Below are 24,214 nucleotides of genomic sequence, written 5' to 3' on the forward strand. Positions count from 1 at the left end.
GTATGAGAAAGGACCTCTCTCTACGGCATGTCCGAGTGGTGAAGGAGGCCTTGGTGGGACCCGACCTGCTGTCCTCCCGCCGGAGGCATCAGCTGTGTCACGGGATCCATCATTCACAGGGAACACGCTCAGGCGCTAACAGTCTATGGCCATCGCCTTCATTCTTTAACGTGTACGCCAGACGCACACCGTGGTGTAGAAACCTCCGATGACCTCAGGTTTGGTGACTGACTGAAACCAGAATAGGTACAAGGTAGGAAGAAAAAGACCAGGTAAACACTTGTGGCGCATTTGAATGTAATATGTGGACGGTTTTATAATCCTTATAGGAAAAACAGGGAGAGTGGTTATTTAAACGGTCTGTTCTCCATCCTTGCCGCGTGCTCATGCCCAGTGTCGCATAATGCTTGTAAGTGACACTGGGCACGACGACTTATGAGAACAGAAGCTCAGCCTCATCAGGTTGTTAGTAAAGAATTAGGCATTAAAGGAATAAAGCGCTTACCTTCAGTGCAAGCAGGTGGGATAGTGGCGATAAGAAGAATCACAGGTGACATCATTTAAGTTGGTTGTGAAAGGCTTCTGAGTTGAAGTCAGATGTAAGGAAATTTAAAAACGAGAAGGATTGGACTGGCTGAGTGAAGACCAGAAGAGCTGTCTTGACTAGGACCTTACCAAAAAATGGAGGTGGGCGTGGGATAAAGGAAGAGAGGGCATATGGCATAAATCTGCCTTGAGATGGGAGGTGGCAGGAGGGAGCAGGTGTCTCAGTGAGAGGCTTTGGGTGGGAAGCTGTGGATGTTGGAAGGCCCGAAAGTCAAGCCAGTTACTACTTAAACGCAGACAGATCTGAGGGCCTCCTGGGGACCACCAGCCGCAGCAGGCTGGTGTCAAAGGACTAGTTTGGGTCTGACATGATCAGACCAGGGCTCAGGCTAAGGGGAGACGGGGAAGGTACAGACACTGGGACAAGTGATCAAGACCTTGTTATCCTCAGAACCTTCTCTGTCATTTTGTCTTAGATACTCCCGTCTGGTGGTTTTCGCTTTCTGACACTAAGCAGATATGTTTTAGGTCTAGTAAACAAAATTTAGGTCTAGGTGCTTTTCTCTGAATATAACTCTTCCGCCTCTATCAGTGAAAGAGGGAAGCAAGGTATTTCTTGCATTCTGTGGGGCCCATTCATCCTTGTACAGCAAAATTATACTTGGTTATATCTTTACAATGTTGCAAAATCAACTGGAGAATGACACCACCATCTTGGAAGATGTTTACAAGTCAATCATATTGTTGCAGTTTATGTGCATATAGATGTCAAACTGGGTTTATGTAAAAACAAATTTCATTCCTTTGGTTCTAGCTAACACACCAGAGTCAGTTGGAAATGCTTTCCCATAGGACATGCAGAATGTTACCTTGTTAGGAGGGTGTCATAGGCAAACAGGATAACTGGGAGAGGGTGGCCTGGGTTCTCTGGTCAGGGGAAGTATGACAGTTTCAAAGACTGAATTAAAAATACTTGGTTCACAGAAGCTTTTAGCATAAATCATGCTTCACTATATAGAACAGGTAGCAGTAGGAATATGCCTTGATTGGTGAAGAAAATTAATCAAATCGTCAGTAAATTCTATCATGTCCTATGTTGACACTGATGACCCTGAACAAATTCCTAAGAGCAATGGACACATACACGCAGCTCACATGAGATACCGCTCGTACTAATAAGCAACTAGATTTAGTTGCCAAAAAAGTTTTAATGTTATGGTTTGAAGCATGTGGGTAAGTTATCTGGTTACCCTTTCCCTCTGTAGCCACAACATTTGAATGGAAGGTACATGCCTCGTGTGTATGCAAGAAATTCAGTGTTACTTATTATAAACCAACAAACAACAATGACATCTCTGAGGCACTGTGTAGCTCTTAACAAAGGAATGAAAGTCAGGGTAGGGGAAAGAGAAGCAAAATTACTTCTCTCACAATTCAGAAAAAACATACACCTAAAAATTCCACAAGAAGAAAACATTTCCCTTCCCTCCATGCTGCCGTTCAATCTTTAGTATCAACATGTTAAGTAACTTCCGACTGAACACTACATATCTGAGGTGTAGTTTAGCTGAGGTGTAAACAAAACAGGAAGACAAAATTTTCAATTACTCTAGGATTTTAATACATGTTTGTTCACAGCTCTCATTACTGAAGATTCCTTGTTTTCCTCGGGATTTGCTAGGGGAAATGCCAAAGCTAAATAAGTACTACAAATAAACCCGAAAGAGTAAGTGGCACATGTAGTTCCCCAGGGCCATTAGTTTACGTAGCCTTGGAAACAGCATGTCTATAATACCTATAATGTACCTTTTTCACACGTTGGAGGAGAAAGCAAAGAAATCAGCCAGAGAATACTTTACCAAAGACAAACCAACCAAACCAATTTCTTGAGTGCACTTAGAATGTGGAGTCCTTAAAAACTCATTCCATCGAATATTCACTCTGGCAGAGAACGTAAGTTACTAAGAATGATAAAACTTTGAGGGAAATAAAGATGTGAAATCTATAAACTCATTATAAAGCTGCCCATGAAATCTATCACTTGCTCTTAACCCCACAATTTATTTATTGTAAACTTATATGCACATAATACAAGGGGTGAAGGCCTTTCTACTGATCTTCCACTTCAACTAGTGAAACAAGGAGGCTGCAGTAGAGCGGCCTGTTGGAGGGGGTTCATAACTAGAGGTGAATAGACTGACAAAACAGGTCCTTAAAGGAAGTGAGCCACTTGACACCTGTCTAATTCATAGTTAAGAAAAAGAAAGAAAGAAGCTCTCCCTTGGCAACTCAGAAATTAAAGTCACTACAAGACCCAGGGCCACTGCTCAGACACAACAGGCCAAGACGCTCCTCACTGCTTCTTGAGGGTGATGTATCAGAACCGCAGATGTGGGATCTAAGAGCTGGAAGGGGCATGAGACCCCACCCAGACCACCTCGTGCTCTAGCGGGGGTGGAAACTTCCAGCCAGGGCTCTCTGACAACCCCAGGCAGCCTCCCCATCCCTGAAACATCCGAGAGCGTCCAGCTAGGTCACTGGTCATTAACCAACAGAGATCCAGCATCACTGTCTCCTGAAACAGTAAACCCCTCAGATTCCCAGAATCCATTGGAAAAAGTAAAATATTGAGGAGGGAAAAGTAAAATGTTACCAGTCAGGGTTCAATCAGAGAAGAACCACCAGGAATGATGTAGAATAAGGAGGCTGTTCAAGAGACTCACCTTAAGCAGTTAATTAAGGGAGCTGCTAAGAGTCCCAGCTGTGCTGTTTCTTCTTCACCAGGAGTTGCTGGGCAGGTGGTCCAGAAAACAGCTGGATGTGCAGTGGGGGATGGATGGGCAGTGGCGGAGAGCCAAGACACCTGAAGCCTGCAAGCAACAAGCTGGAACCACATCTGTCTCCCACCAGAACCCACGTTGGCTCTTCCCTTCTCTAAGCCCTCATCCTCCCTGCTGCAGAAGACCTAAGGAGAAGTTAGTACTCATACCTGGCCCAGGATCTGGAAAAGCTGAAGGCAGAGTTCTGTGGGGCCGAACGGAGGAGCTGCTGCCCACACACCAAAAGTGCAACAGGGCCTGACTGACAGCGACGCCATCAAATACACGTGGATGTTGCTTCACTTCCACTGACAAGTCTCATGCAAATCTCTCTTGTGGCCAACCCTAACCAAAAAGGAACAGGGAAGGGAATTCCAGGAAACATAACTCGACTTAGCCAAAGTTGATAACGTTGCAAAACCACCACATACCACAAATATTAAATTAACTAGAATTATTTCAAAACACATCAGATTTGCCTATTGTTCTTCTCTGCTTCTACCCAGGAATAAGCAGTCTATCTACTTTGGACCCAAATCTAAGTTAATATACCATGTGTTGTCTAGTGTCTTTGTAAGAAGGAAAAGAACTGGATGGAGCGCTGGCTGGCAGAGGAGTTCTGCGCGCTGTGCGAGGCCACCTTTCTGCCACGTCCAGACCATCAGCTGCTGCAACACAGTTGAGAAAGCTCTGTCCTCGCAGGCTCAGTCTGCATGTCACTTTGTTAAGTGCTTTTATTTGTAAATTGTATTAAGTGCAGTAAGGATAATGCAACGTGATCTCTGAGCTATTTTGACAGCTTGTAGACAACCGGCCTTTCCTTCTTTGAAAGCTACAAGCATGTCTCTGTGTTCAGAGCCAGGTTCTGTATACTCCAGGAACTCAAAAAAAAGACAATGATGATTGAGAGCTGAAAAATGCCACTTTCTGTCAGTCTAGGGGAAGGGACTATGAGAATGCCTTTTATTATTCAACTTTTCTGCCAGTTTGAAGTTAAAAAAAAAAAAAGTGAAGTTAGGAAAAAATAGTAATTAGAGTAGGTGGGTACCTAGTCTAGCCACATCAGATATTAAAATGTATTGTGAAATTATAATATTAAAACAGTGTGTGGGCTTCTCTGGTGGCGCAGTGGTTGAGAGTCCGCCTGCCGATGCAGGGGACACAGGTTCGTGCCCCGGTCCGGGAAGATCCCACATGCCGTGGAGCGGCTGGGCCCGTGAGCCATGGCCGCTGAGCCTGCGCGTCCGGAGCCTGTGCTCCACAATGGGAGAGGCCACAACAGTGAGAGGCCCGCATACCGCAAAAAACAAACAAACAAAAAAACAGTGTGAAAAAACGAACAAAACCCAGCATGAAACAGTATGGACAGAAAGATCAATGGATCTGAATACAGTCCAGAACCAGATCCTCGATTACATGGAAATTTAATACATGAAAGGAGCACTGAACACGGTGGGGTGGGGGTGGGGGAATGCATTATTCAATAAATGTGGCTGCCTTCCCCTCCGTGACATTTCCTAGAATAACCTTAGCTATTTGACAGGTTTTAAAATTACAGAACATCTTTCTTGATTGTACTCTAATGAAATGCTCTAGGAATGGTTTAAAGCCCCACTAAAATCCTGACCACCAAAGGCATTATAAAGATGAGCTTCTTTCACCAGAGTGGCCCAACAAACTCTAAAGGTCTAGCTCCCCACTCCCAGGCTCAGTGCTTCCAATCCCTCCCTGGCTCCCTCAGACGCCTTTATCTCCTCTGGCTGGATGTCTCTACCCGCCTTCCTTCCTGATGGGTAAAGAAGCAGTTCCAGAAGGTTGCCCTCTGAAGGAGGCAGATGCTGCCTTGGCCTCTTCCCCTGGCTCTGGTTTCCAGGTTGTCTTTCCAGTTCACAGGGAATGAGCCATCTTGATACTTTTTGGTCCTTAGAAAATGCTAGAAGCTATTGATTTTTTCCCTGTGTCTAAACTTTTTAAATTATTTTTTCCATTTAGCTTGGAATGTTCATATTTCTGCTGTCATCCAGCTGTTTTATGCCCTACATTTTATCCCGGGTTCTAAGAACCTTACAAGAGAGTGTTCAATCAAAATTCGAGGTTAGAATCAGATAAAGTTTAACTGAGAGATGCTAAACTAAGTGGGATCGATTTTAACCTTACAAATATACCTAAGGCTGTTTGGACACAAAAAACACCCTCTGAGGCTTGGAGGAATCTAGGGAGCCCCGTGGGCCTCAGTGACCTCCCTATATCCCCGGCTCCTGGTCTCCGTTTGCCTGCCTGGATCTGTTCGTACATTCCACTTCTTTGCTTCTGCGATCTCTTCTTCCATTAGAACGTTTATGATGTGCAACAAGTACTGCACCGAGTACTTTTGTGGTTACTCAAATTGCTTCATTTCCTAATCTCCCATAGAAATTCAGCAGCACTTGGAGTTTTTCCTCTTCAGCCTTTTTTGTATCCCCGGCACAATGCCTGGCCCATCCAGTGGGCTCCGTGGACGCCTGCTGGGTGAGCGCTCTCCGCTCTGCTCCACAAGTCTGCAAAGCTAGTAAAAGCAAATGTGGACTAAAACCTGCCTCAAAAACTGGAGTCCTGCCAGTGCTGATGTAATAAGAAGAAACCTAAACTGTATCTGCATCAAGGAAACCAGCTATCAGTGGGAGATGAACCCGACCAGGCTGTGGAAAGGGAGTCTTCAGTTTCCGATGACGACACAGGAGGGGCACCCTTAGCCGACACAGCAGCAGTGCCAGGCCAGATAAAGACTTGCTACGATGGAAACACAACGCACACACCTGGATTAAATTAGTTCTTTATGTTTACAACCCACAAGACAGCCTACTGAGAAAAATTTCACGAAGGCGTCAAGGACACAGAGCTTCTTAAAATATTTCTCCCCTTCTCTTCATATTTTCAGTCTGCAAGCTAGACTAGATAATATACACTGTCAATTAAAAAAAAACTACGCAAAATAAAAATAAGTCCCAAGGCAGAGTTCTGTAAAGAATCCCTAATGTTGAAACATTGCAACTTCGGTGACCACTGAGAGTAGGTTTGCTGGCTTTGCAGAGGGAGAGCGCGTCAAGGGAAGGGCTGGGGCATCGCAGTCTCCAGGGCGGCTGGACTGCTTCCCGTGCCCTCAGGGAGCGTCAACACCCCCAGTGGCCTTCGGTCACCTCCGACGCCTTTGGTTCCAGGCGTCCCGGGGCCCTGGCGGTCCCCCGACCGCAGCTGGTAGGGGGAGGCAGCTACAGCCTGAGCTCGCGGTCGGGCTTCATGCTGAAGGGCTCCAGGCGCTCGGCCTCGGGCAGCAGGCTGTTAAGCCGCTCCAGCAGCGGCACTGTCTGGTCGATGCCCATCTGGATACGGCGCAGGATGGCCGACATCTCGTTGACCTTCTGGATCTGCTCGGCGTATTTGGCGTATCTTTTCTGGCGCTCCTGCATGAAGCTAAAGAGGGTTTCTACAGACAGATCCATCTGCAGGAGGGAGAGAAGTGAGACACATTCAACCCACAGGAAACAAGTCCCGTCACAAGGCTGGGGGATGGGCACGAGGTGCGGAGCCCACGGGCCACGTGGGGGGGCGACCAGCTTTGCAGGAAGCGGAATCGCTGGGCATAAAAACCTTCCAGGACATGGCCTGACCGGCTGCTGCCCCAGAACCCTCTGCAGAGGGAGACTGGGATGACGGCCTCCAGCTCTGCCTTCTGGGAACGTGAGCCATCTAGTCCTTGTTGAGACCCTAGGATTTCTAGCTCTTTCTCTCTATAGGAAAGAATCCTGGGCTCAGAAATCAGGCAGACCAAGGTTTGACTCCGGCTCTGCCACTTGAGCTGCTAATATGTATGCTTTCTGTCTCAGGTCTTTCATCTGCAAAAATCAGGGAACGGATGGCAGACTTGCAAGGTTGCTGTGAGGACGAAATGAGATGACGACGTGCTCAGGACTCGGCTTTGTCCTCCCTCCTCCCTGGAGGCTGCAGACCGCAGTCACTCCGGGAGAGCTGCCTGGAGGGGGTGGCACTCCCCGCCAGGACCACAGATGCCAACCAAGTCAAGTCTATATACCATGCGGGGCAGACGGAGGACTGCTTCGGGCACCCTCCCCCGAGTCAAGCAAACTGGAGGCTCTGGGCTCCCCTTCTGTGGCCTCTTTTCCTCCCCTGGCGAGGTTCTTTGGTACCTATCATCTGGATGAGAACCGGAGGAGGAGGGAACCACCAGCGTGTCGGATGCCCACACCCCTCCTCTGCATGGACCCGCATCCACTCCCTCCCCAGTTGTTTCCTTCCGCAACCAGGGAGGAGACAGTCACACCCCAAGACTCATGCTTCTGTCCCAAAGCTCAAATGGCACCTCAACCCTTCCTTCTTGTACTCCCAGGAGCACGGCCCTTCCCAACCCCGGCACCCAGCCAAGCACTGGCCCTCAACGCGAGTTACCGCAGAGGCTCCGAAAACGGCGTGATAAAGACAAAAACAAAACAAACACTCTAACATATAAGAGACCCAAGCCAGGGCACCCCCCGAAAACAAAATAACCAATTCTATTTTGACGTTGTGCGTGTGGGGAGAGAGGGACGGTGCTGAGGAGCAGGGGGTTTGTTACAGGAACTCAGGGCTTATTTTTGTCCGTTGGTTCTCCCGTCACTTGTTTTGAAATGCCGAGGGGACAACGAAAGACAGCTGGTGAAGGGCTGGGGTGCGCAGGGAGGAAAATAATCCATCTGAATGGGAAGCTCCAGACAAGGTGGAAACAGTTTCTACCTTCAGAGGGCTCTCTGCAAGCCTGTTCAGGCACTCAGCACTTTGGAGGTGGTGAGGCAGGAAACGATCGTCTTCCTCACAGTCGGCGCCAGCCTTCTCAGGATGGCAATTCAGTCCAGCACCTAGGAACACTCCGCCCTCTGCGAGACTGTGGGAGCCAGCTGGGACCCACTCGTGGGCCAGCACAGCCCATGGAACAGCCTGCACCAGAATTCAGAACCTTCTCGCGTCATCACGTTTCGCTTGGCGGCAGCACTCCCGGCCCCCAGCCCCGGACTCTACCAGACTAGACAGACTCCCGAGTCAGAGTTTATCTGAAATGGCCTCCAAGGCTCTACCTTATCGTGCCTAAGGCCCTTGACAATCAACCCATCCCCTCCCCTACGGCCGGACTGACACCTGATTAGACAGCTTTTACAACCATCTTAGCAAGGTTCTTGTTCAATGGCATACACTTCCTTACACACTTCCACATCCAGCTGAGGCCACGTTTAATGTGTCCAGAGCTTCTGTCCGAAGCCATGTCATGCTGAATGCTTAGGTGAGCACACTGAATTCAAGCACGCTGTTCAAACATGTTTAGAGCATGTCTTCCAAGAGTCAATTCCATGACAGTCCCAGAGGGAAAAAACCACAGAAGAGGAAACTTAGGGTTGAGCGACCTCCAAGATCTCACAGTGACAGAACCAAGACTAAAACCCAGATTTCCTCAGTCCAGCATCTTCCTTTTACTGTATTTAATTGAGAGAGTGTACCATTAGGGGCACACGAGATTTTAGTTGGTACATGGCATGACATTAAAGAGCATCAAATCACGTGATGGAAAAGTTATTGCCTTTTAAATCTTTTCCCATTCTTTCTGATTGCTGCAAGTCTCAATTTGGTGCAGCTAAGACTTTAATACCTGGAAGAGTGTAATAAAATGGGCAATGCCTGCTTCTCATGCCCCGCCCTTTGCTCAGAAAATACCGCTCCTGACCCCTACCCCTACCTAAGGATGTGCCCGTGAACCCCAGGTACGCACTTACTCCAGCATTTCTGACATGACTTTAGGCAATGTCAGCATCTAATGCAATTCTGAATCTTACCATTTTGACAATCGGGAACATATTCACCTTCCCTGTTTCTATTTTGGCATGTAGACTCTAACAAGGAAGCATAAATACAACATACAGAGTCAACAGACATTTATCGAGTACTACCGTGTGCCATGCAAAGTCCTAGCGATATAGACATTAAGAACCAAAACTATTTACACCCACGGCTTACCGTGTACATTAACATGACTTTTCTTTTCCACTCTCTTTGTTAACATGACTTTACTATTCCAGGAAACTCAGGCCCAGAAGGAGGAATGTTGCAAATAACTTTGTTTCAGGAACTTCCAGAGGAGCCATTTAAATGAAAAAACTATTAGATTTTCCAATAGACAGAGAATGACTATTTATTCCCCGTGACTCTTGCCTCAAAACCCTGGCCTTGCTGTGACCACATGTCTAAGTACTAGTCAGCGGCATGTATAGGAGGAAGTCTCTCACGGAGCTTCCGGGCACCTTCCTAAAGGTTAGCTGGCATGCTCCTTCTCTCCTCCTTTGGCCCTTCCCTCCCTCTGCTGCTGCTGAAATGCAGGTGCAGCCCCCATGGACCACGAGAATAACTAAGCTCATAATCTGTGCGTCGGCAGAGCAGTGAACTAGAAGAAGTCTGGGTCCATGAGGCTTTTTCCCCATGAGAGTCGTACCAGGTGTAGGAGAGAACAACAAATTTCCATTTTGACTGTATGACCCAGGAAACTCTGTTCAATACTCTGTAATGACCTATATGGAAAAAGAACCTAAAAAAGAGTGAATATATGTATATGTATAACTGATTCACTTTGCTGTACAGCAGAAACACAACACTGTAAATCAACTAGACTCCAATAAAAATTAATTTAAAAGAAACTAACAAGGTAGAGACTTCCCCTGGTGGAGCAGTGGTTAAGACTCCACACTCCCAATGCAGGGGGCCTGGGTTCAATCCCTGGTCAGGGAACTAGATCCCACATTCATGCTGCAACTAAGAGTTCGCATGCCTCAACTAAGGAGCCCGTGAGCCTCAATTAAGAACCCTGCCTGCCAGAACTAAGACCCGGTGCAACCAACTAACTAACTAAATAAATAAATTTTTTTTTTTTAAAAAAGGTAAAAAAAAAATTTCCATTCTGTATAAGCCACCATAATTCTGGGTCTCTGTAACACCAGTTCGATTTAATCTTACACTGATAGAATGAATGTGATAAAGTCCCTGCCCTAAGGAACTCACTGTTGACTCTTAAACTCATACTTCAAACCTTGCTCCACATATTCATATACTGTCTCTGGTGGCAGTACCTTTCAAAGGGCAGGTGAAAAAGGAGGTGAGATTATTTGTGGGTGTAAGTGCAGGCTTTACTATGACATTAGACATCTATAGAAGGGGCTCAAAGTCGTTCTAAATACCTTATGTGTATGGGGCATCCTATTTGCCCACCTGGTCGGTCAAGTGCCAGCAATGGATCCAAAATATTAGCAAATCAAATCCAGAAATATACAAAAAGGATAGTATATCATTACCAAGTGGGGTTTATCTCAAGGATGTAAGCTTTTTCAGCATCTGAAAACCAAAGTAATTTGTCACTTCAATATAATAAATGTTAAAAATCATATAATCATTTCAACCGACACAGAAAAAGCATTCGACAAATTATGAAAATTTCAGCAAATTAGGAACAGAAGGAAACTTCTTCAGTCTGATAAAGGGCATCTGTGAAAACCCAACAGCTAACATCACAGCTAGTGGTGAAAGACACTTTTCTCCCTAAGATCAGGAATAAGGCAGGATGCCCATTCTCACCACTTCTATTCAAAGTTGTACTAGAGGTCCTAGCCACTGCAATAAGTCAACCAAAGGAAATAAAAGGCACAGGAACTGGAGAGGAATAAATAAAAGGGTCTTAATCTGCAGATGACATGGTGTACCTAGAAAATCTTAAGGAAGCTTAGAACCAAAAACTAATAAAACCATCAAGTGAATTTAGCAGGGTTGCAAGATACATGGTCAACATATAAATATCAATTGTATTTCTATACATTTGCAATGAACTGGACAGTGGAATAAAAAATACAAAATTTACAACTGCATCAACATAAAAAACTTAGAGAAAATGTCACAAAATATGTATAAGACCTACACACTGATATTACAAAACCCTGCAATGAAAAATTAAAGGAGATCTCGAAAATGGAGAGGTATACCATGTTCATGGATTGGAAGATTCAACATCATTAAGATGTCAGTTCTTGCCAAATCGATTTATAGATTCATTTGCAATCTGAATCAAAATTCTAGATGGCTTTTTTTGGTAGGGATTTGACGAGCTGATTCTAAGTAAACAGAATTGTCAAAAGAATTTTGAAAAAGAACAAAGTCTGAAGACTTATAGTAATTCTTTCAAGACTTAATTTAAAGCTACAGGGTGGAGTCAAGATGGTGGTGTGGGAAGATGCAGAGTTAGCATCTCCCCACAACTAGGGCGCCTGTCAGCTGCTGGTGAGGGACTCTGAGGCCCAGGGGATAGGAGGAACCTCAAAGTGAACCGGTAGGATATAGAGGGACTGAGGAGGGAGGAGAAGTGGAGGCCAGATAGGATCAGTGACCCTGAGACCAGGGAGATCAGGAGAGGCAGGCAGGAGAGGCCCTCCTAGACTGCAGGAGCAGGAGAAGAGAGCAGGGCATTTGCCTCACTCACTCAAGCCCAGGAAGCCTTCTAGGCTCCCAGGTGAGATGTCCTGCCTTCTGAGACCAGGGGTGGGGGGGCACGCCTGCGCCCCTTCTGTTCCTTGAGCCTAAGCACCACCCCCCACAGCCCCCAGGGCCTTTTCCAGCCCTGTGGGTCCTGAGCACTGGCCCCACCCACCACCCAAACCTCACCCTTGCTTACACCCCACCCTCCAGAGCCAAGTTCTTCCCTGCTCCCTTTTTTTTCCCCTCCTCCTCTTTTGTTTTACTATTGTGGTACTGATGTACCTTCTGGTTGTTGATTCCTCTATATTTTTATTTTTATTTTCTTCCTAATATATCTGTTTGTTTCCTAGTCTGATTTTATTTTTCACTTTGTTATTGTTCTTTTTTTCTTTTCTGCCACCCCAGGCATCACGAGCCCAGGGTCGGGGGGAAGCTCCTGCGGTGGGAGCTCCGAGTCCGAACCACTGGACTGACAGAGAACCTCAGAGCCCAGGGAATACTCATCAGAGTGAGGTCTCACAGAGTTCCTCATCTCAGCACCAAGACCCAGCTCTACCCAAGAGCCAATAAACTCCAGTGTTGGAAGCCTCAGGCCAAACAACCAATAAGACAGGAACACAATCCCACTCTCACAGATGAAGGAGCAAGGTAAAAAACCTACAGGACCAAATAAATGAAGAGGAAATAGGCAATCTACCTGAAAAAGAATTCAGAGTAATGATAGTAAAGGTGATCCAGAATCTTGGAAATAGAATGGAGGCACAGACTGAGAAAATATAAGAAATGTTTACCAAAGATCTAGAAGAACTAAAGAACAAACAAACAGAGATGAACAACATGATAGCTGAAATGAAAAATACACTAGAAGGAATCAATAACAGAATAACTGAGGCAGAAGAATAAGTAAGTGAGCTGGAAGACAGAATGGTGGAAGTAACTGCCGAGGAGCAGAATAAAGAAAAAGAATTAAAAGAATTGAAGACAATCTCAGAGACCTCTGGGACAACACTAAATGCACCAACATTCTAATTATAGGGGTCCCAGAAGAAGGAGAGCAAAAGAAAGGGTCTGAGAAAATACTTGAAGAGATTAGAGTTGAAAACTTCCCTAACACGGGAAAGGAAATAGTCACCCAAGTCCAGGAAACACAGAGAGTCCCATACAGGATAAACCCTAGGAAAAACACACCAAGACACATATTAATCCAACAAACAAAAATTAAATTCAAAGAAAAATTATTAAAAGCAGCAAGGGAAAAACAAAAAATAACATACAAAAGAATCCCCATAAGGTTATCAGCTGATTTTTCAGTGGAAACTCTGCAGGCCAGAAGGGAGTGGCAGGATATACTTAAAGTGACGAAAGAGAAAAACCTACAACCAAGATTACTCTACCCAGCAAGGATCTCATTCAGATTTGATGGAGAAGTCAAAAGCTTTTCAGACAAACAAAAGCTAAGAGAATTCAGCACCACCAAACCTGCTTTACAACAAATGCTAAAGAAACTTCTCTAAGCGGGAAACACAAGAGAAGAAAAAGACCCACAAAAACAAACCCAAAACAATTAAGTAAATGGTAATAGGAACATACATATCAATAATAACCTTGAATGCAAATGGATTAAATGCCCCAACCAAAAGACACAGACTGACTGAATGGATACAAAAACAAGACCCATATATATGCTGTCTACAAGAGACCCACTTCAGACCTAGGGACACATACAGACTGAAAGTGAAGGGTTGGAAAAAGATATTCCATGCAAATGGAAATCAGAAGAAAGTTGAAGTAGCAATAATCATATCAGATAAAATAGACTTTAAAATAAAGACTGTTAGAAGAGATAAGGAGGGACACTACATAATGATCAAAGGATCAATCCAAGAAGAAAATATAACAATTATAAATGTTTATGCACCCAACATAGGAGCACCTCAATACATAAGGCAAATGCTAACAGCCATGAAAGGAGAAATCGACAGTAACACAATAACAGTACGGGACTTTAACACACCACTTACACCAATGGACAGATCATCCAAACAGAAAATAATAAGGAAACACAAGCTTTAAATGACACAATAGACCAGATAGATCTAAGTGATATTTACAGAACATTCCACCCAAAAGTGGCAGAATACATTCTTCTCAAGTGCACATGGAACATTCTCCAGGATAGATCACATCTTGGGTCAAAAATCAAGCCTCGGAAAATTTAAGAAAATTGAAATCGTATCAAGCATCTTTTCTGACCACAATTACAGGAAAAAAAACTAAAAAGCACAAATACATGGAGCCTAAACAGTGTGCTACGAAATAGCCAAGAGATCACTGAAGAAATCAAAGAAGAAATTAAAAAATACAGAGAAACAAATGACAATGAAAACATGACGACCCAAAACCTATGGGATGCAGCAAAAGCAGTTCTAACAGGGAAGTTTAGAGCAATACAATCTCACCTCAAGAAACAAGAAAAATCTCAAATAAACAATCTAACCCTACACTTAAAACAAGTAGAGAAAGAAGAACAAAGAAAACCCAAAGTCAGTAGAAGGAAAGAAATAATAAATATCAAAGCAGAAATAAATGAAATAGAAATGAAAAACACAATAGCAAAGATCTATAAAATTAAAACCTGGTTCTTTGAGAAAATAAACAAAATTGATAAACCCTTAGCCAGACTCAGCAAGAAAAAAACGGGAAAGGACACAAATCAATAAATTTAGATATGAAAAAGGAGAAATCACAACTGACACTGCAGAAATACAAAGGATTATAAGAGACTACTACAAACAACTATATGCCAATAAAACGGACAACCATGAAGAAATGGACAAATTCTTGGAAAGGTACAATTTTCCAAGAGTGAACCAGGAAGAATTAGAAAATATAAACAGACCTATCACAAGCAATGAAATTGAAACCATAATTAAAAATCTTCCAACAAACAAAAGCCCAGGACCAGATGGCTTCACAGGCGAATTCTATCAAACATATAGAGAAGAGCTAATACCAATCCTTCTCAAACTCTTCCAAAAACTTGCAGAGGGAGAAACATGCCCAAATTCATTCTATGAAGCCACCATCACCCTGATACCCAAACCACAAAAAGATACCACAAAAAAAGAAAATTATAGACCAATAAATATCACTGATGAACATATATGCAAAAATCCTGAACAAGATATGCAAACAGAATCCAACAGCACATTAAAAGGATCATACACCATGATCAAGTGGGATTTATCTCAGGGATGCCAGGATTCTTCCATATATGCAAATCAATCAATATGATGCACCACATTAAGAAATCAAGGAATAAAAACCATATGATCATCTCAATAGATGCGGAAAAAGCTTTTGACAAAATTCAACACCGATTTATGATAAAAATCTCCAGAAAATGGGCATAGAGGGAACCTACCTCAACATAATAAAGGCCATATATGACAAACCCACAGCAAGCATCATACTCAATGGTGAAAAACTGAAAGCATTTCCACTAAGATCAGGAAGAAGACAAGGTTGTCCACTCCAGCTGCTCTAATTCAACACAGTTTTGGAAGACCCAGCCACAGCAATCAGAGAAGAAAAAGAAATAAAGGAATACAAATTGGAAAAGAAGACGTAAAACTGTCACTGTTTGCCGATGACATGATTCTATACATAGAAAATCCTAAAGATGCCACCAGAAAACTACTAGAACTTATCAATGAATTTGGTAAGGTTGCAGGATACAAAATTAATGCACAGAAATCTCTGGCATTCCTATACACCAACAACAAAAAATCAGAAAAAGAAATTAAGGAAACACTCCCATTTACCATTGCAACAAAAAGAATAAAATGCCTAGGAATAAACCTGCCTAAAAAGGTGAAAGACTTGTACTCAGAAAACTATAAAACACTGATGAAAGAAATCAAAGATGACATAAACAGATGGAGAAATATACCATGTTCTTGGATTGGAAGAATCAATATTGTGAAAATGACTATACTACCCAAAGCAATCTACAGATTCAATGCAATCCCTAATAAACTACCAATGGCATTCTTCACAGAATTAAAACAATAAAATTTACAATTCATATGGAAACACAAAAGACCCCAAATAGCCAAAGCAATTTTGAGAAAGAAAATTTGAGTTGGAGGAATCAAGGCTCCCGGACTTCAAACTATACCACAAAGCTACAGTAATCAAGAACAGTACGGTACTGGCACAAAAACAGGAATATAGATCAATGGTACAGCACAGAAAGCCCAGCGATAAACCCGCACACATATGGGCACCTAATTTAGGACAAAGGAGGCAAGAACATACAATGGAGAAAAGACAGCCTCTTCAATAAGTGGTGCTGGGAAAACTGGACAGCTACATGTAGAAGAATGAAATTAGAACACTCCCTAACACCATACACAAAAATAAACTCAAAATGGATTAAAGACTTAAGTGTAAGACCAGACACTATAAAACTCTTAGAGGAAAACATAGGAAAAACATTCTTTGACATAAACCACAGCAAGATCTTTTTTGACCCAGCTCCTACAGTAACGGAAATAAAAACAAAAATAAACAAATGGGACTTAATTAATCTTAAAATCTTTTGCATAGCAAAGGAAACCATAAACAAGACAGAAAGACAACCCTCAGAATGGGAGAAAATATTTGCAAATGATACAACAGACAAAGGATTAATCTCCAAAATATACAAAGAGCTCATGGAGCTCAATATCAAAAAAAACAATCCAGTTAAAAAATGGGCGGAAGACCTAAATAGACATTTCACCAAGGAAGACATACAGGTGGCCAAGAGGCATATGGAAAGATGCTCAACATCACTAATTATTAGAGAAATGCAAATCAAAACTACAATGAGGTATCACCTCACAGTGGTCAGAATGGCCATTATCAAAAAAGCTAGAAACAATAAATGCTAGAAAGAGTGTGGTGAAAGGGAACCCTCCCGCACTGTTGACGGGGATGTAAATTGATACAACCACTATGGAAAACAGTAAGGAGGTTCCTTAAAAAACTAAAAATAGAACTACCATACGACCCAGCAATCCCACTACTGGGCATATACCCTGAGAAAACCATAATTCAAAAAGAGGCATGTACCACAATGTTCACTGCAGTGCTATTTACAATAGCCAAGATGTGGAACCAACCTAAATGTCCATTGACAGAGGAATGGATAAAGAAGATGTGACACATATATACAATGTAATATCACTCATCCATAAAAAGAAGTGAAATTGAGTTACTTGTAGTGAGGTGGATGGACATAGAGTCTGTCATATAGAGTGAAGTAAGTCAGAAAGAGAAAAACAAATACTGTATGCTAACGCATATATATGGAATCTAAAAAAGAAAAAAATTGGTACTGATGAACCTAGTTGCAGGGTAGGAATAAAGAGGTAGACATAGAGAACGGACTTGATGACGTGGGGTGGGAGGGCGAAGTGAGAGCAGCATCGACATGTATACACTACCGAATGTAAAATAGTTGGCTGGTGGGAAGCAGCAGCACAGCACAGGGAGATCGGCTCGGTGCTTTGCGCTGACTAGTGGGGTGGGATAGAGAAGATGGGAGGGAGGCTCAAGAAGGAGGGGATACGGGGACATGTGTGTGCATATGGCTGATTCGCTTTGTTGTGCTACAGAAACTAACACAATATTGTGAAGCAATTACACTCCAATAATTATACTCCAATTATATACTCCAATTATTAAACAATTATGAAACAACAAAGGATTAATCTCCTTAATCATACTCCAATTATATACTCCAATTATAAAACAATTATGAAACAACAAAGGATTAATCTCCTTAATTATACTCCAATTATGTACTCCAATTATATACTCCAATTATAAAACAATTATGAAACAACCAAGGATTAATTTCCTTAATTATACTCCAATTATATACTCCAATTATACTCCAAAAAAAGCTATAGTAATCAGGATTGGCACAGAGACATAAATAGATCAATGAAACTGAACAGAGTGTAGAAACAGATCTAAACATACATGGGTCAATTGATTTTTTTTTTTACAAAGTTTTCAAGGTAATTTAATGGGGAAAAGAAAGTTTTTCAACAATTTTTGGAAGAACCCAATAAAACCTGAACCCCTACACCTCACCCCATACACAAAAATTAGCATGAAATGGATCACAGACCTAAACATAGAAGCTAAAACTATGCTATGCCTCATCCCTGTTACACTATCTTCAAGGCTTATGCAATCACTCAGAGGACAATCTACCATTGTGTTTTTTGCTGACATGTTTTATTTTTGTTCTGAACTTCTGCTACTGAAAATCTTACAAAAGAGTCACATTACTCACCCCAAAGTTCCCTTACAGAAACATTTCACACTACTTAATAACTGAAATCATTATTCACCTACAAGTCCTTCCATGTGTTTTTGATTTATATGTTCAGCCATGAGAATGAGTTACTATTACCACTGTTTGCTGCTACCCAACATAGTAAAATTTTAAAATACCCATGTACTTGCAGATATATATATTTTTTTTCAAAAATACTTTGAAACAAGCAGAAGAGCTTTAATAAATGATATCTTCTCCAACAAGAGTACACTGCTTCAAAAATTATTTTTAAAATTTCCTGGGACGTTCCTGGTGGCGCAGTGGATAAGACTCCATGCTCCCAATGCAGGGGGCCCGGGTTCGATCCGTCGGTAGGGAACTACATCCCACATGCGTGCTGCAACTAAGGGTTCGCATGCCACAACTAAGGAGCCCGCCTGCCGCAAACTAAGACCAGTGCAACAAATAAATAAATAAATATTAAAAATACAAAATTTCCTGATAGAATAAGCTTTGATGCTGGTTTGGGACAGGTGGGTTGTCCTATGAAAGACGTTCTAAATGCTTGATGTAACTTCCTTTTTCAAAGTAAAGGTAACCTTGTCAAAGTAGGGATACATACTACAAGGGCTTATAGTTTTAAGTTAGAAAAAAGATGTGTGAACAACAGTAAGAGCTCAGAAAGAAGACTGTACATCTTCTAAATTCTAAAATCTTAAGTTGTAGATACGTTCAAGGTGGTCAAAAGCAAATTTAACTTTTTCACAGATCAAAAGAAAATGAATAGGTAAATTGTGTTTCATAGTTAACAAAACTCAAGTCTGTACGATCAACAGACTGTTGCTCTTCCTCTCCCTCAGTAACTTAAGGTTTTTAGAAATGTTAAAAACAAAAACCACTGCTTAAGGACTTAATTGAGACTACATTTTAAAAAGTTACTCATCTTTCCCACCCTTTAAATGTTCAGCTCTTAATGTTAACTTAAGCCTCAAGGTCAATTTTTATTTGGTCTCAAACAGTTCACTTTCTCTGCACTCATTCTACATTTAAATTACAGTTTCCCAAGGAGGTCAATTTAGGAACATGGGGGTTGGGAGGTGGAGGTCACGATGGGCTGAGGCCAGCAAGCCAAGGGCTGCTATCTTCTCAAACTCCAAATGCAGGGCTTCCCTGGTGGTGCAGTGGTCTGTCAATGCAGGGGACACGGGTTCGAGCCCTGGTCTGGGAAGATCCCACATGCCAAGGAGCAACTAAGCCCACGCGCCGCAACTACTGAGCCTGCGCTCTAGAGCCCGTGAGCCACGAGTACTGAAGCCTGTGTGTCTAGAGCCCATGCTCCACAACAAGAGAAGCCACCAAAATAAGAAGCCCGCGCATCGCAACAAAGAGTAGCCCCCGCTCGCCACAACTAGAGAAAGATCGAACGCAGTAACGAAGACCCAAGGCAGCCAAAAAAAAAACAAAAACAAAAACAAAAACCCCTCCAAACCCAGCCCCAGCTTTGTACTTTCGATGGATATCCTTCTGTGCCCCCAAATGTAATGAATACACAGTGATGCACAATTCTGCTTTTATTGTAATTTTTTTCTAGCTAGAGGGGCTAAATGGAAAATTGAGAATTCATTCTGTTTTACAGCTCTCCAAAAATGAATTTTCAGGTCAATAACAATCTATGGGGACGTGGCCATGCCTCTAATGTCTTTTTGGAGATGGGTATATCACTGATTTTTTAGCAATGTAGGCTCACCCCCCCCCATCCTTGACATGGCTAATAATTCACTAACATAAAAAGATAGAAGTCAGAAGGCTTGAATTTAAATCCTACTAGTTATGTGACCTTGGACACATCACAAACTGAGTCTGAGCTTCTACTTTTTAAAAATGGGAATAATAATACCCGTCCGTCTGTCCATCCATCCAATTTTACAGTAACGTTATAAAGATTACAAATGAGATGATATATATAAGAGTGATCTAAAAACAGATCAGAGGTATAAAAATGTAATGTTATGTGATTATAAAAAATTCCACTGAATGGCCAAATATGCTTGGAGATTTGTTTTTCATAGTACTGACATAAAACTAAGAAATTCTCCAATTACATGATCACATTCAAAAGAAACTGCTTCAATGTTTTATAAAGAGCTTCACCCTTTCATGTGTTCTGAGTCTCAGAACCACCAATTCTCCTGATTAGAGAGCAGTTAGCAGTTAGTACTCTATAAATTAGTACTGTCCCAAGGGCAAAATCTGGTGTTGCAAATAGAGCTTGAAATTCTCCAAAGAAGATGTAAAAATGGCCACTGGACACATGAAAAGGGATTCAACATCTTTAGTCATTAGGAAAATGAAAACCTAAACCACAAAGAGCTACTACTTTACGCTCACTAGTATGGCTGAAATAAAAAGCCAGGCAATAACAAGTGTTGCTGAAGATGTGGAGAAACTGGAAGCCTCGTTGCACTGCTACTGGGAACATAAATGGTGCTAGCACTTGGGAAAACAGTTTAGTTTTGCCAAAAATTAAACACAGAGTTACCATATGACCCAGCTATCTCACTCTTAGATATATACTCAAGAGAACAGAAACATATGTTCACACAAAAACTTGTAAGCAGAGACTTCCCTGGTGGTCCAGTGGGTGGGACTCCACGCTCCCAATGCAGGCAGCCCGGGTTCGATCCCTGGTCAGGGAACTAGAGCCTGCAGGCCGCAAGGAAAATCTGTGTTTTCTGGCTTTCTGACCTTCCTCCAGATGACCATCCCCGCAGAGGATTAGGAGCTCTCTGTGGGAACCTTCTCCCGGGTGCCTCTCTCTTGCACAATGGACAAACAATGGGCAGATGTTTTCAAAAATTATGCCATAGGCTAAATGACACCAATTACCACATACTGGACATTTTGAAGTGACTCTGTTTCTGAAGGCAACAGTTTACAATGACAGCTTATAAGAGTAAACGCTTGCCATTTATTCTCATATCACACCCTTGATCTGTAAGTCAGACAAGAAGAGAAATCCCTCTCTGGCAAACCTCAGTCTACACGGTCTACCAGAAACAAAAACTGAAATCCATACTAGTGGGACAGTTTCTTTTAGCAATCTATGTATATCATACTAGGATGACCAGGAAGGTGGAACACAGTATATAATACTTAGTAATTCCCTAGATATTTTAATTAATGTAATAAAATAATGTATAACAGTTACAACTACTATTCACTGAGTATCAATTAAATGTCAGGCATTGTACTGTGTACTACACATACATTATCTTTATTCCTCGCAATAGGCCTACAGGGAAAATTCCCTTCTCCTACTAGAGCTGCAGAATCAGGGAGTCAGAGATCATAAAAATGTGTCCAGGGTAACACAGCTTGTACTAGCAGTGAAGCCAGAATTCAAACCCATGCTTTTTAGCCTAATCTTCGCCTATCTTTTCTACAGAGCTCATTAACTCAAATATCAATTCATTTCAATTAAATATACACCATGTTGGGCAATGTGTTCAGGACCTTTTTGAAATTCTTGACAGATGAATTTAAATGGCAAGTTTTAAAGTTTTCCAGTAGAATGAAAGAACACTTTTGTTTCTAATTTAACCACCATTTCTTTTTTTAATAACAAAAAGAACAAGTTTCCAGACATAATATGAACGTTCACAAAACAAAACTAAGAGGAAACCAAAGGGAATAAACTACTTGTTAGCAGATAAACTTGAATGACATTTTCACTGGCAAAGTCTGTTTGTACACTTTGTACTCTGATTTTTCACTTGTATAAGCATTTCACAATCCTTGACTTCACAGAGGGGGCTCAGAACATGGAATTTTAGCGCTGCAGGGGTCCTTAGAGATCATTCAATCCCACCCCCCTCACTTTACAGAGGGAGGTCACCCCAGAGTGGGTCAGTCCACACAGCAGGTACTGCCAGAGCCAGAGCTGGACTCCAGATCTGCTGATTGAAGGGCCACCACACAACACTACTGCCAACTTTTCCATAGCTAGCTCTACCTCGTCAAATGAGTTCTAACTGTGTGTCACAACTGTGATCTAAAACAAAATTTCTCCAGACTTGCGGACGTAGAGAACAGACTTCCGTTGCCAAAGGGGCGGGGGAGGGATGGATTGGGAGTCTGGGGTTAGCAGATGCGAGCTAGTATACAGAGAATGGATAAACAACAAGGTCCTACTGTACAGCACAGGGAACTATATTCAATATCCTGTGATAAACCATAATGGAAAAGAATGTGAAAAAGAATGTAGGGACTTCCCTGGTGGCGCAGTGGTTAAGAATCCACCTGCCAAGGCAGGGACACGGGTTCGAGCCCTGGTTGGGGAAGATCCCACATGCCGCAGAGCAACTAAGCCCGTCTGCCACAACTACTGAGCCTGCGCTCTACAGCCATGAGCCACAACTACTGAGCCCACGTGCCACAACTACTGAAGCCTGTGCGCCTAGAGCCCGTGCTCCGCAACAAAGAGAAGCCCACGCACCGCAACGAAGAGGAGCCCCTGGTCGCCACACTAGAGAAAGCCCACGCACAGCAATGAAGACCCAATGCAGCCAAAAAAAAATATATATATATATATATATATATAAATGTATATATATGAATCACTTTGTTGTACAGCAGAAATTAACACAACACTGTAAACCAACTAAACTTCAATAAAAAAAGAAATAAATGAATAAAACAAAGTTTCTCAAGACACCATTTCTGGCCATAAGGAACACAAAAATCTATTGTGAATTGGTGTCAAAATCAAATGACAGGGACTTCCCTGGTGGCACAGTGGTTAAGAATCTGCCTGCCAATGCAGGGGACATGGGTTGTATCCCTGGTCCGGAAAGATCCCACATGCCACGGGGCAACTAAGCCCATGCGCCACAACTACTGAGCCTGTGCTCTAGAGCCTGTGCTCTAGAGCCCGTGAGCCAGATCTACTGAAGCCTGCGCGCCTAGAGCCTATGCTCCACAACAAGAGAAGCCTGCGCACTGCAATGAAGAGCAGCCCCAGCTTGCTGCAACTAGAGAAAGCCCATGCGCAGCAACAAAGACCCAATGCAGCCAAAAAATACATAAAATTAAAATAAATTAAAAAAAAATTTTTTTTTAAATCACATGACAGGGTCAAATCAAATGTCCCCATGTCCATCCGGAATAGGAACGTCTCAGGTGGGCCTAGACCTGCAGTTAGAAGGATGTCAGTCACAATTGTGCACAGTTTCTGTGTCCTTCTGGAATTACGTAAGCCTTCTCCAGCTCCTTATTAGTCTGCCATTTCCTGTTGCGCAAGGGACAAACAACGGGCAGACTGTCCCCAGTGTTTTCATTAATTACACCACAGACTGAATGGCATTGATTACCACATAATGGACATTTTGCAGTGACCCTGTTTCCTTTGTTCAAACAATGTATCTAAATGTCTCAGTAAAGGAACACCTTCTATTTGGGCCTTCAAGAGAATGAAGAGATACTGGGATCTCAGGAGTTTGAATTGCATCACTGTGCCCCAATAATTATTTTATGACTTGTCCAACTTCCCCATGTGCCTTCTTACCCTCCGAGGCATTATGTCCAGGCAGGAAGGGAGGAAAGAAATCTCAAAACCTTTAAGCGGGTCCCAAAGCTCAAAACATAGAAGTCAGGCAGATCACACACACACACCGCCCATCCCCCCTCCCCCTGGAAAAGGGCTAGAGTGACACTGAGAGGCAGTAAAACAAGAGGAGAAAAAGATCAGGGTAAAAATCAAAACTCAAGGGCAGAAATTCCACTCCTCCCTCCCCTGGGAGACTTTCACTGCACTCTACGAAAGATATTGATACTAGTTCAGGGGCCACAGACACCCTAAAAGATCTAAAAGATCTGCTTCCCTGAGAAGTCCCTGTTCTGCTTTCTCTCTCATTAAAGCCCCCTCTCTGCAGCCCTCCCGAGTGGGAGGGGGCAGCACGAGACCACTGTCTTGCTTCCCTGA

At 42.8% G+C, this 24,214-nt stretch overlaps 1 protein-coding gene across 2 annotated transcripts in view; it reads right to left on the reverse strand.

The window, feature by feature from the left end:
• Positions 1-6,161: 6,161 nt before the first annotated feature.
• Positions 6,162-24,214, reverse strand: part of BORCS5 (BLOC-1 related complex subunit 5) — a 94,938-nt gene continuing 76,885 nt past the window's right edge. For both annotated transcript variants that reach the window (XM_032647051.1, XM_032647050.1), the window contains exon 4: positions 6,162-6,844. In XM_032647051.1, the coding sequence (XP_032502942.1) occupies positions 6,614-6,844 (231 nt within the window). In that variant the 3' untranslated portion in view covers positions 6,162-6,613. The remainder of the gene's footprint in view (positions 6,845-24,214) is intronic.

The sequence above is a fragment of the Phocoena sinus genome, chromosome 10 (assembly GCF_008692025.1).
Source record: "Phocoena sinus isolate mPhoSin1 chromosome 10, mPhoSin1.pri, whole genome shotgun sequence".
Taxonomy (NCBI): Eukaryota; Metazoa; Chordata; class Mammalia; order Artiodactyla; family Phocoenidae; genus Phocoena; species Phocoena sinus.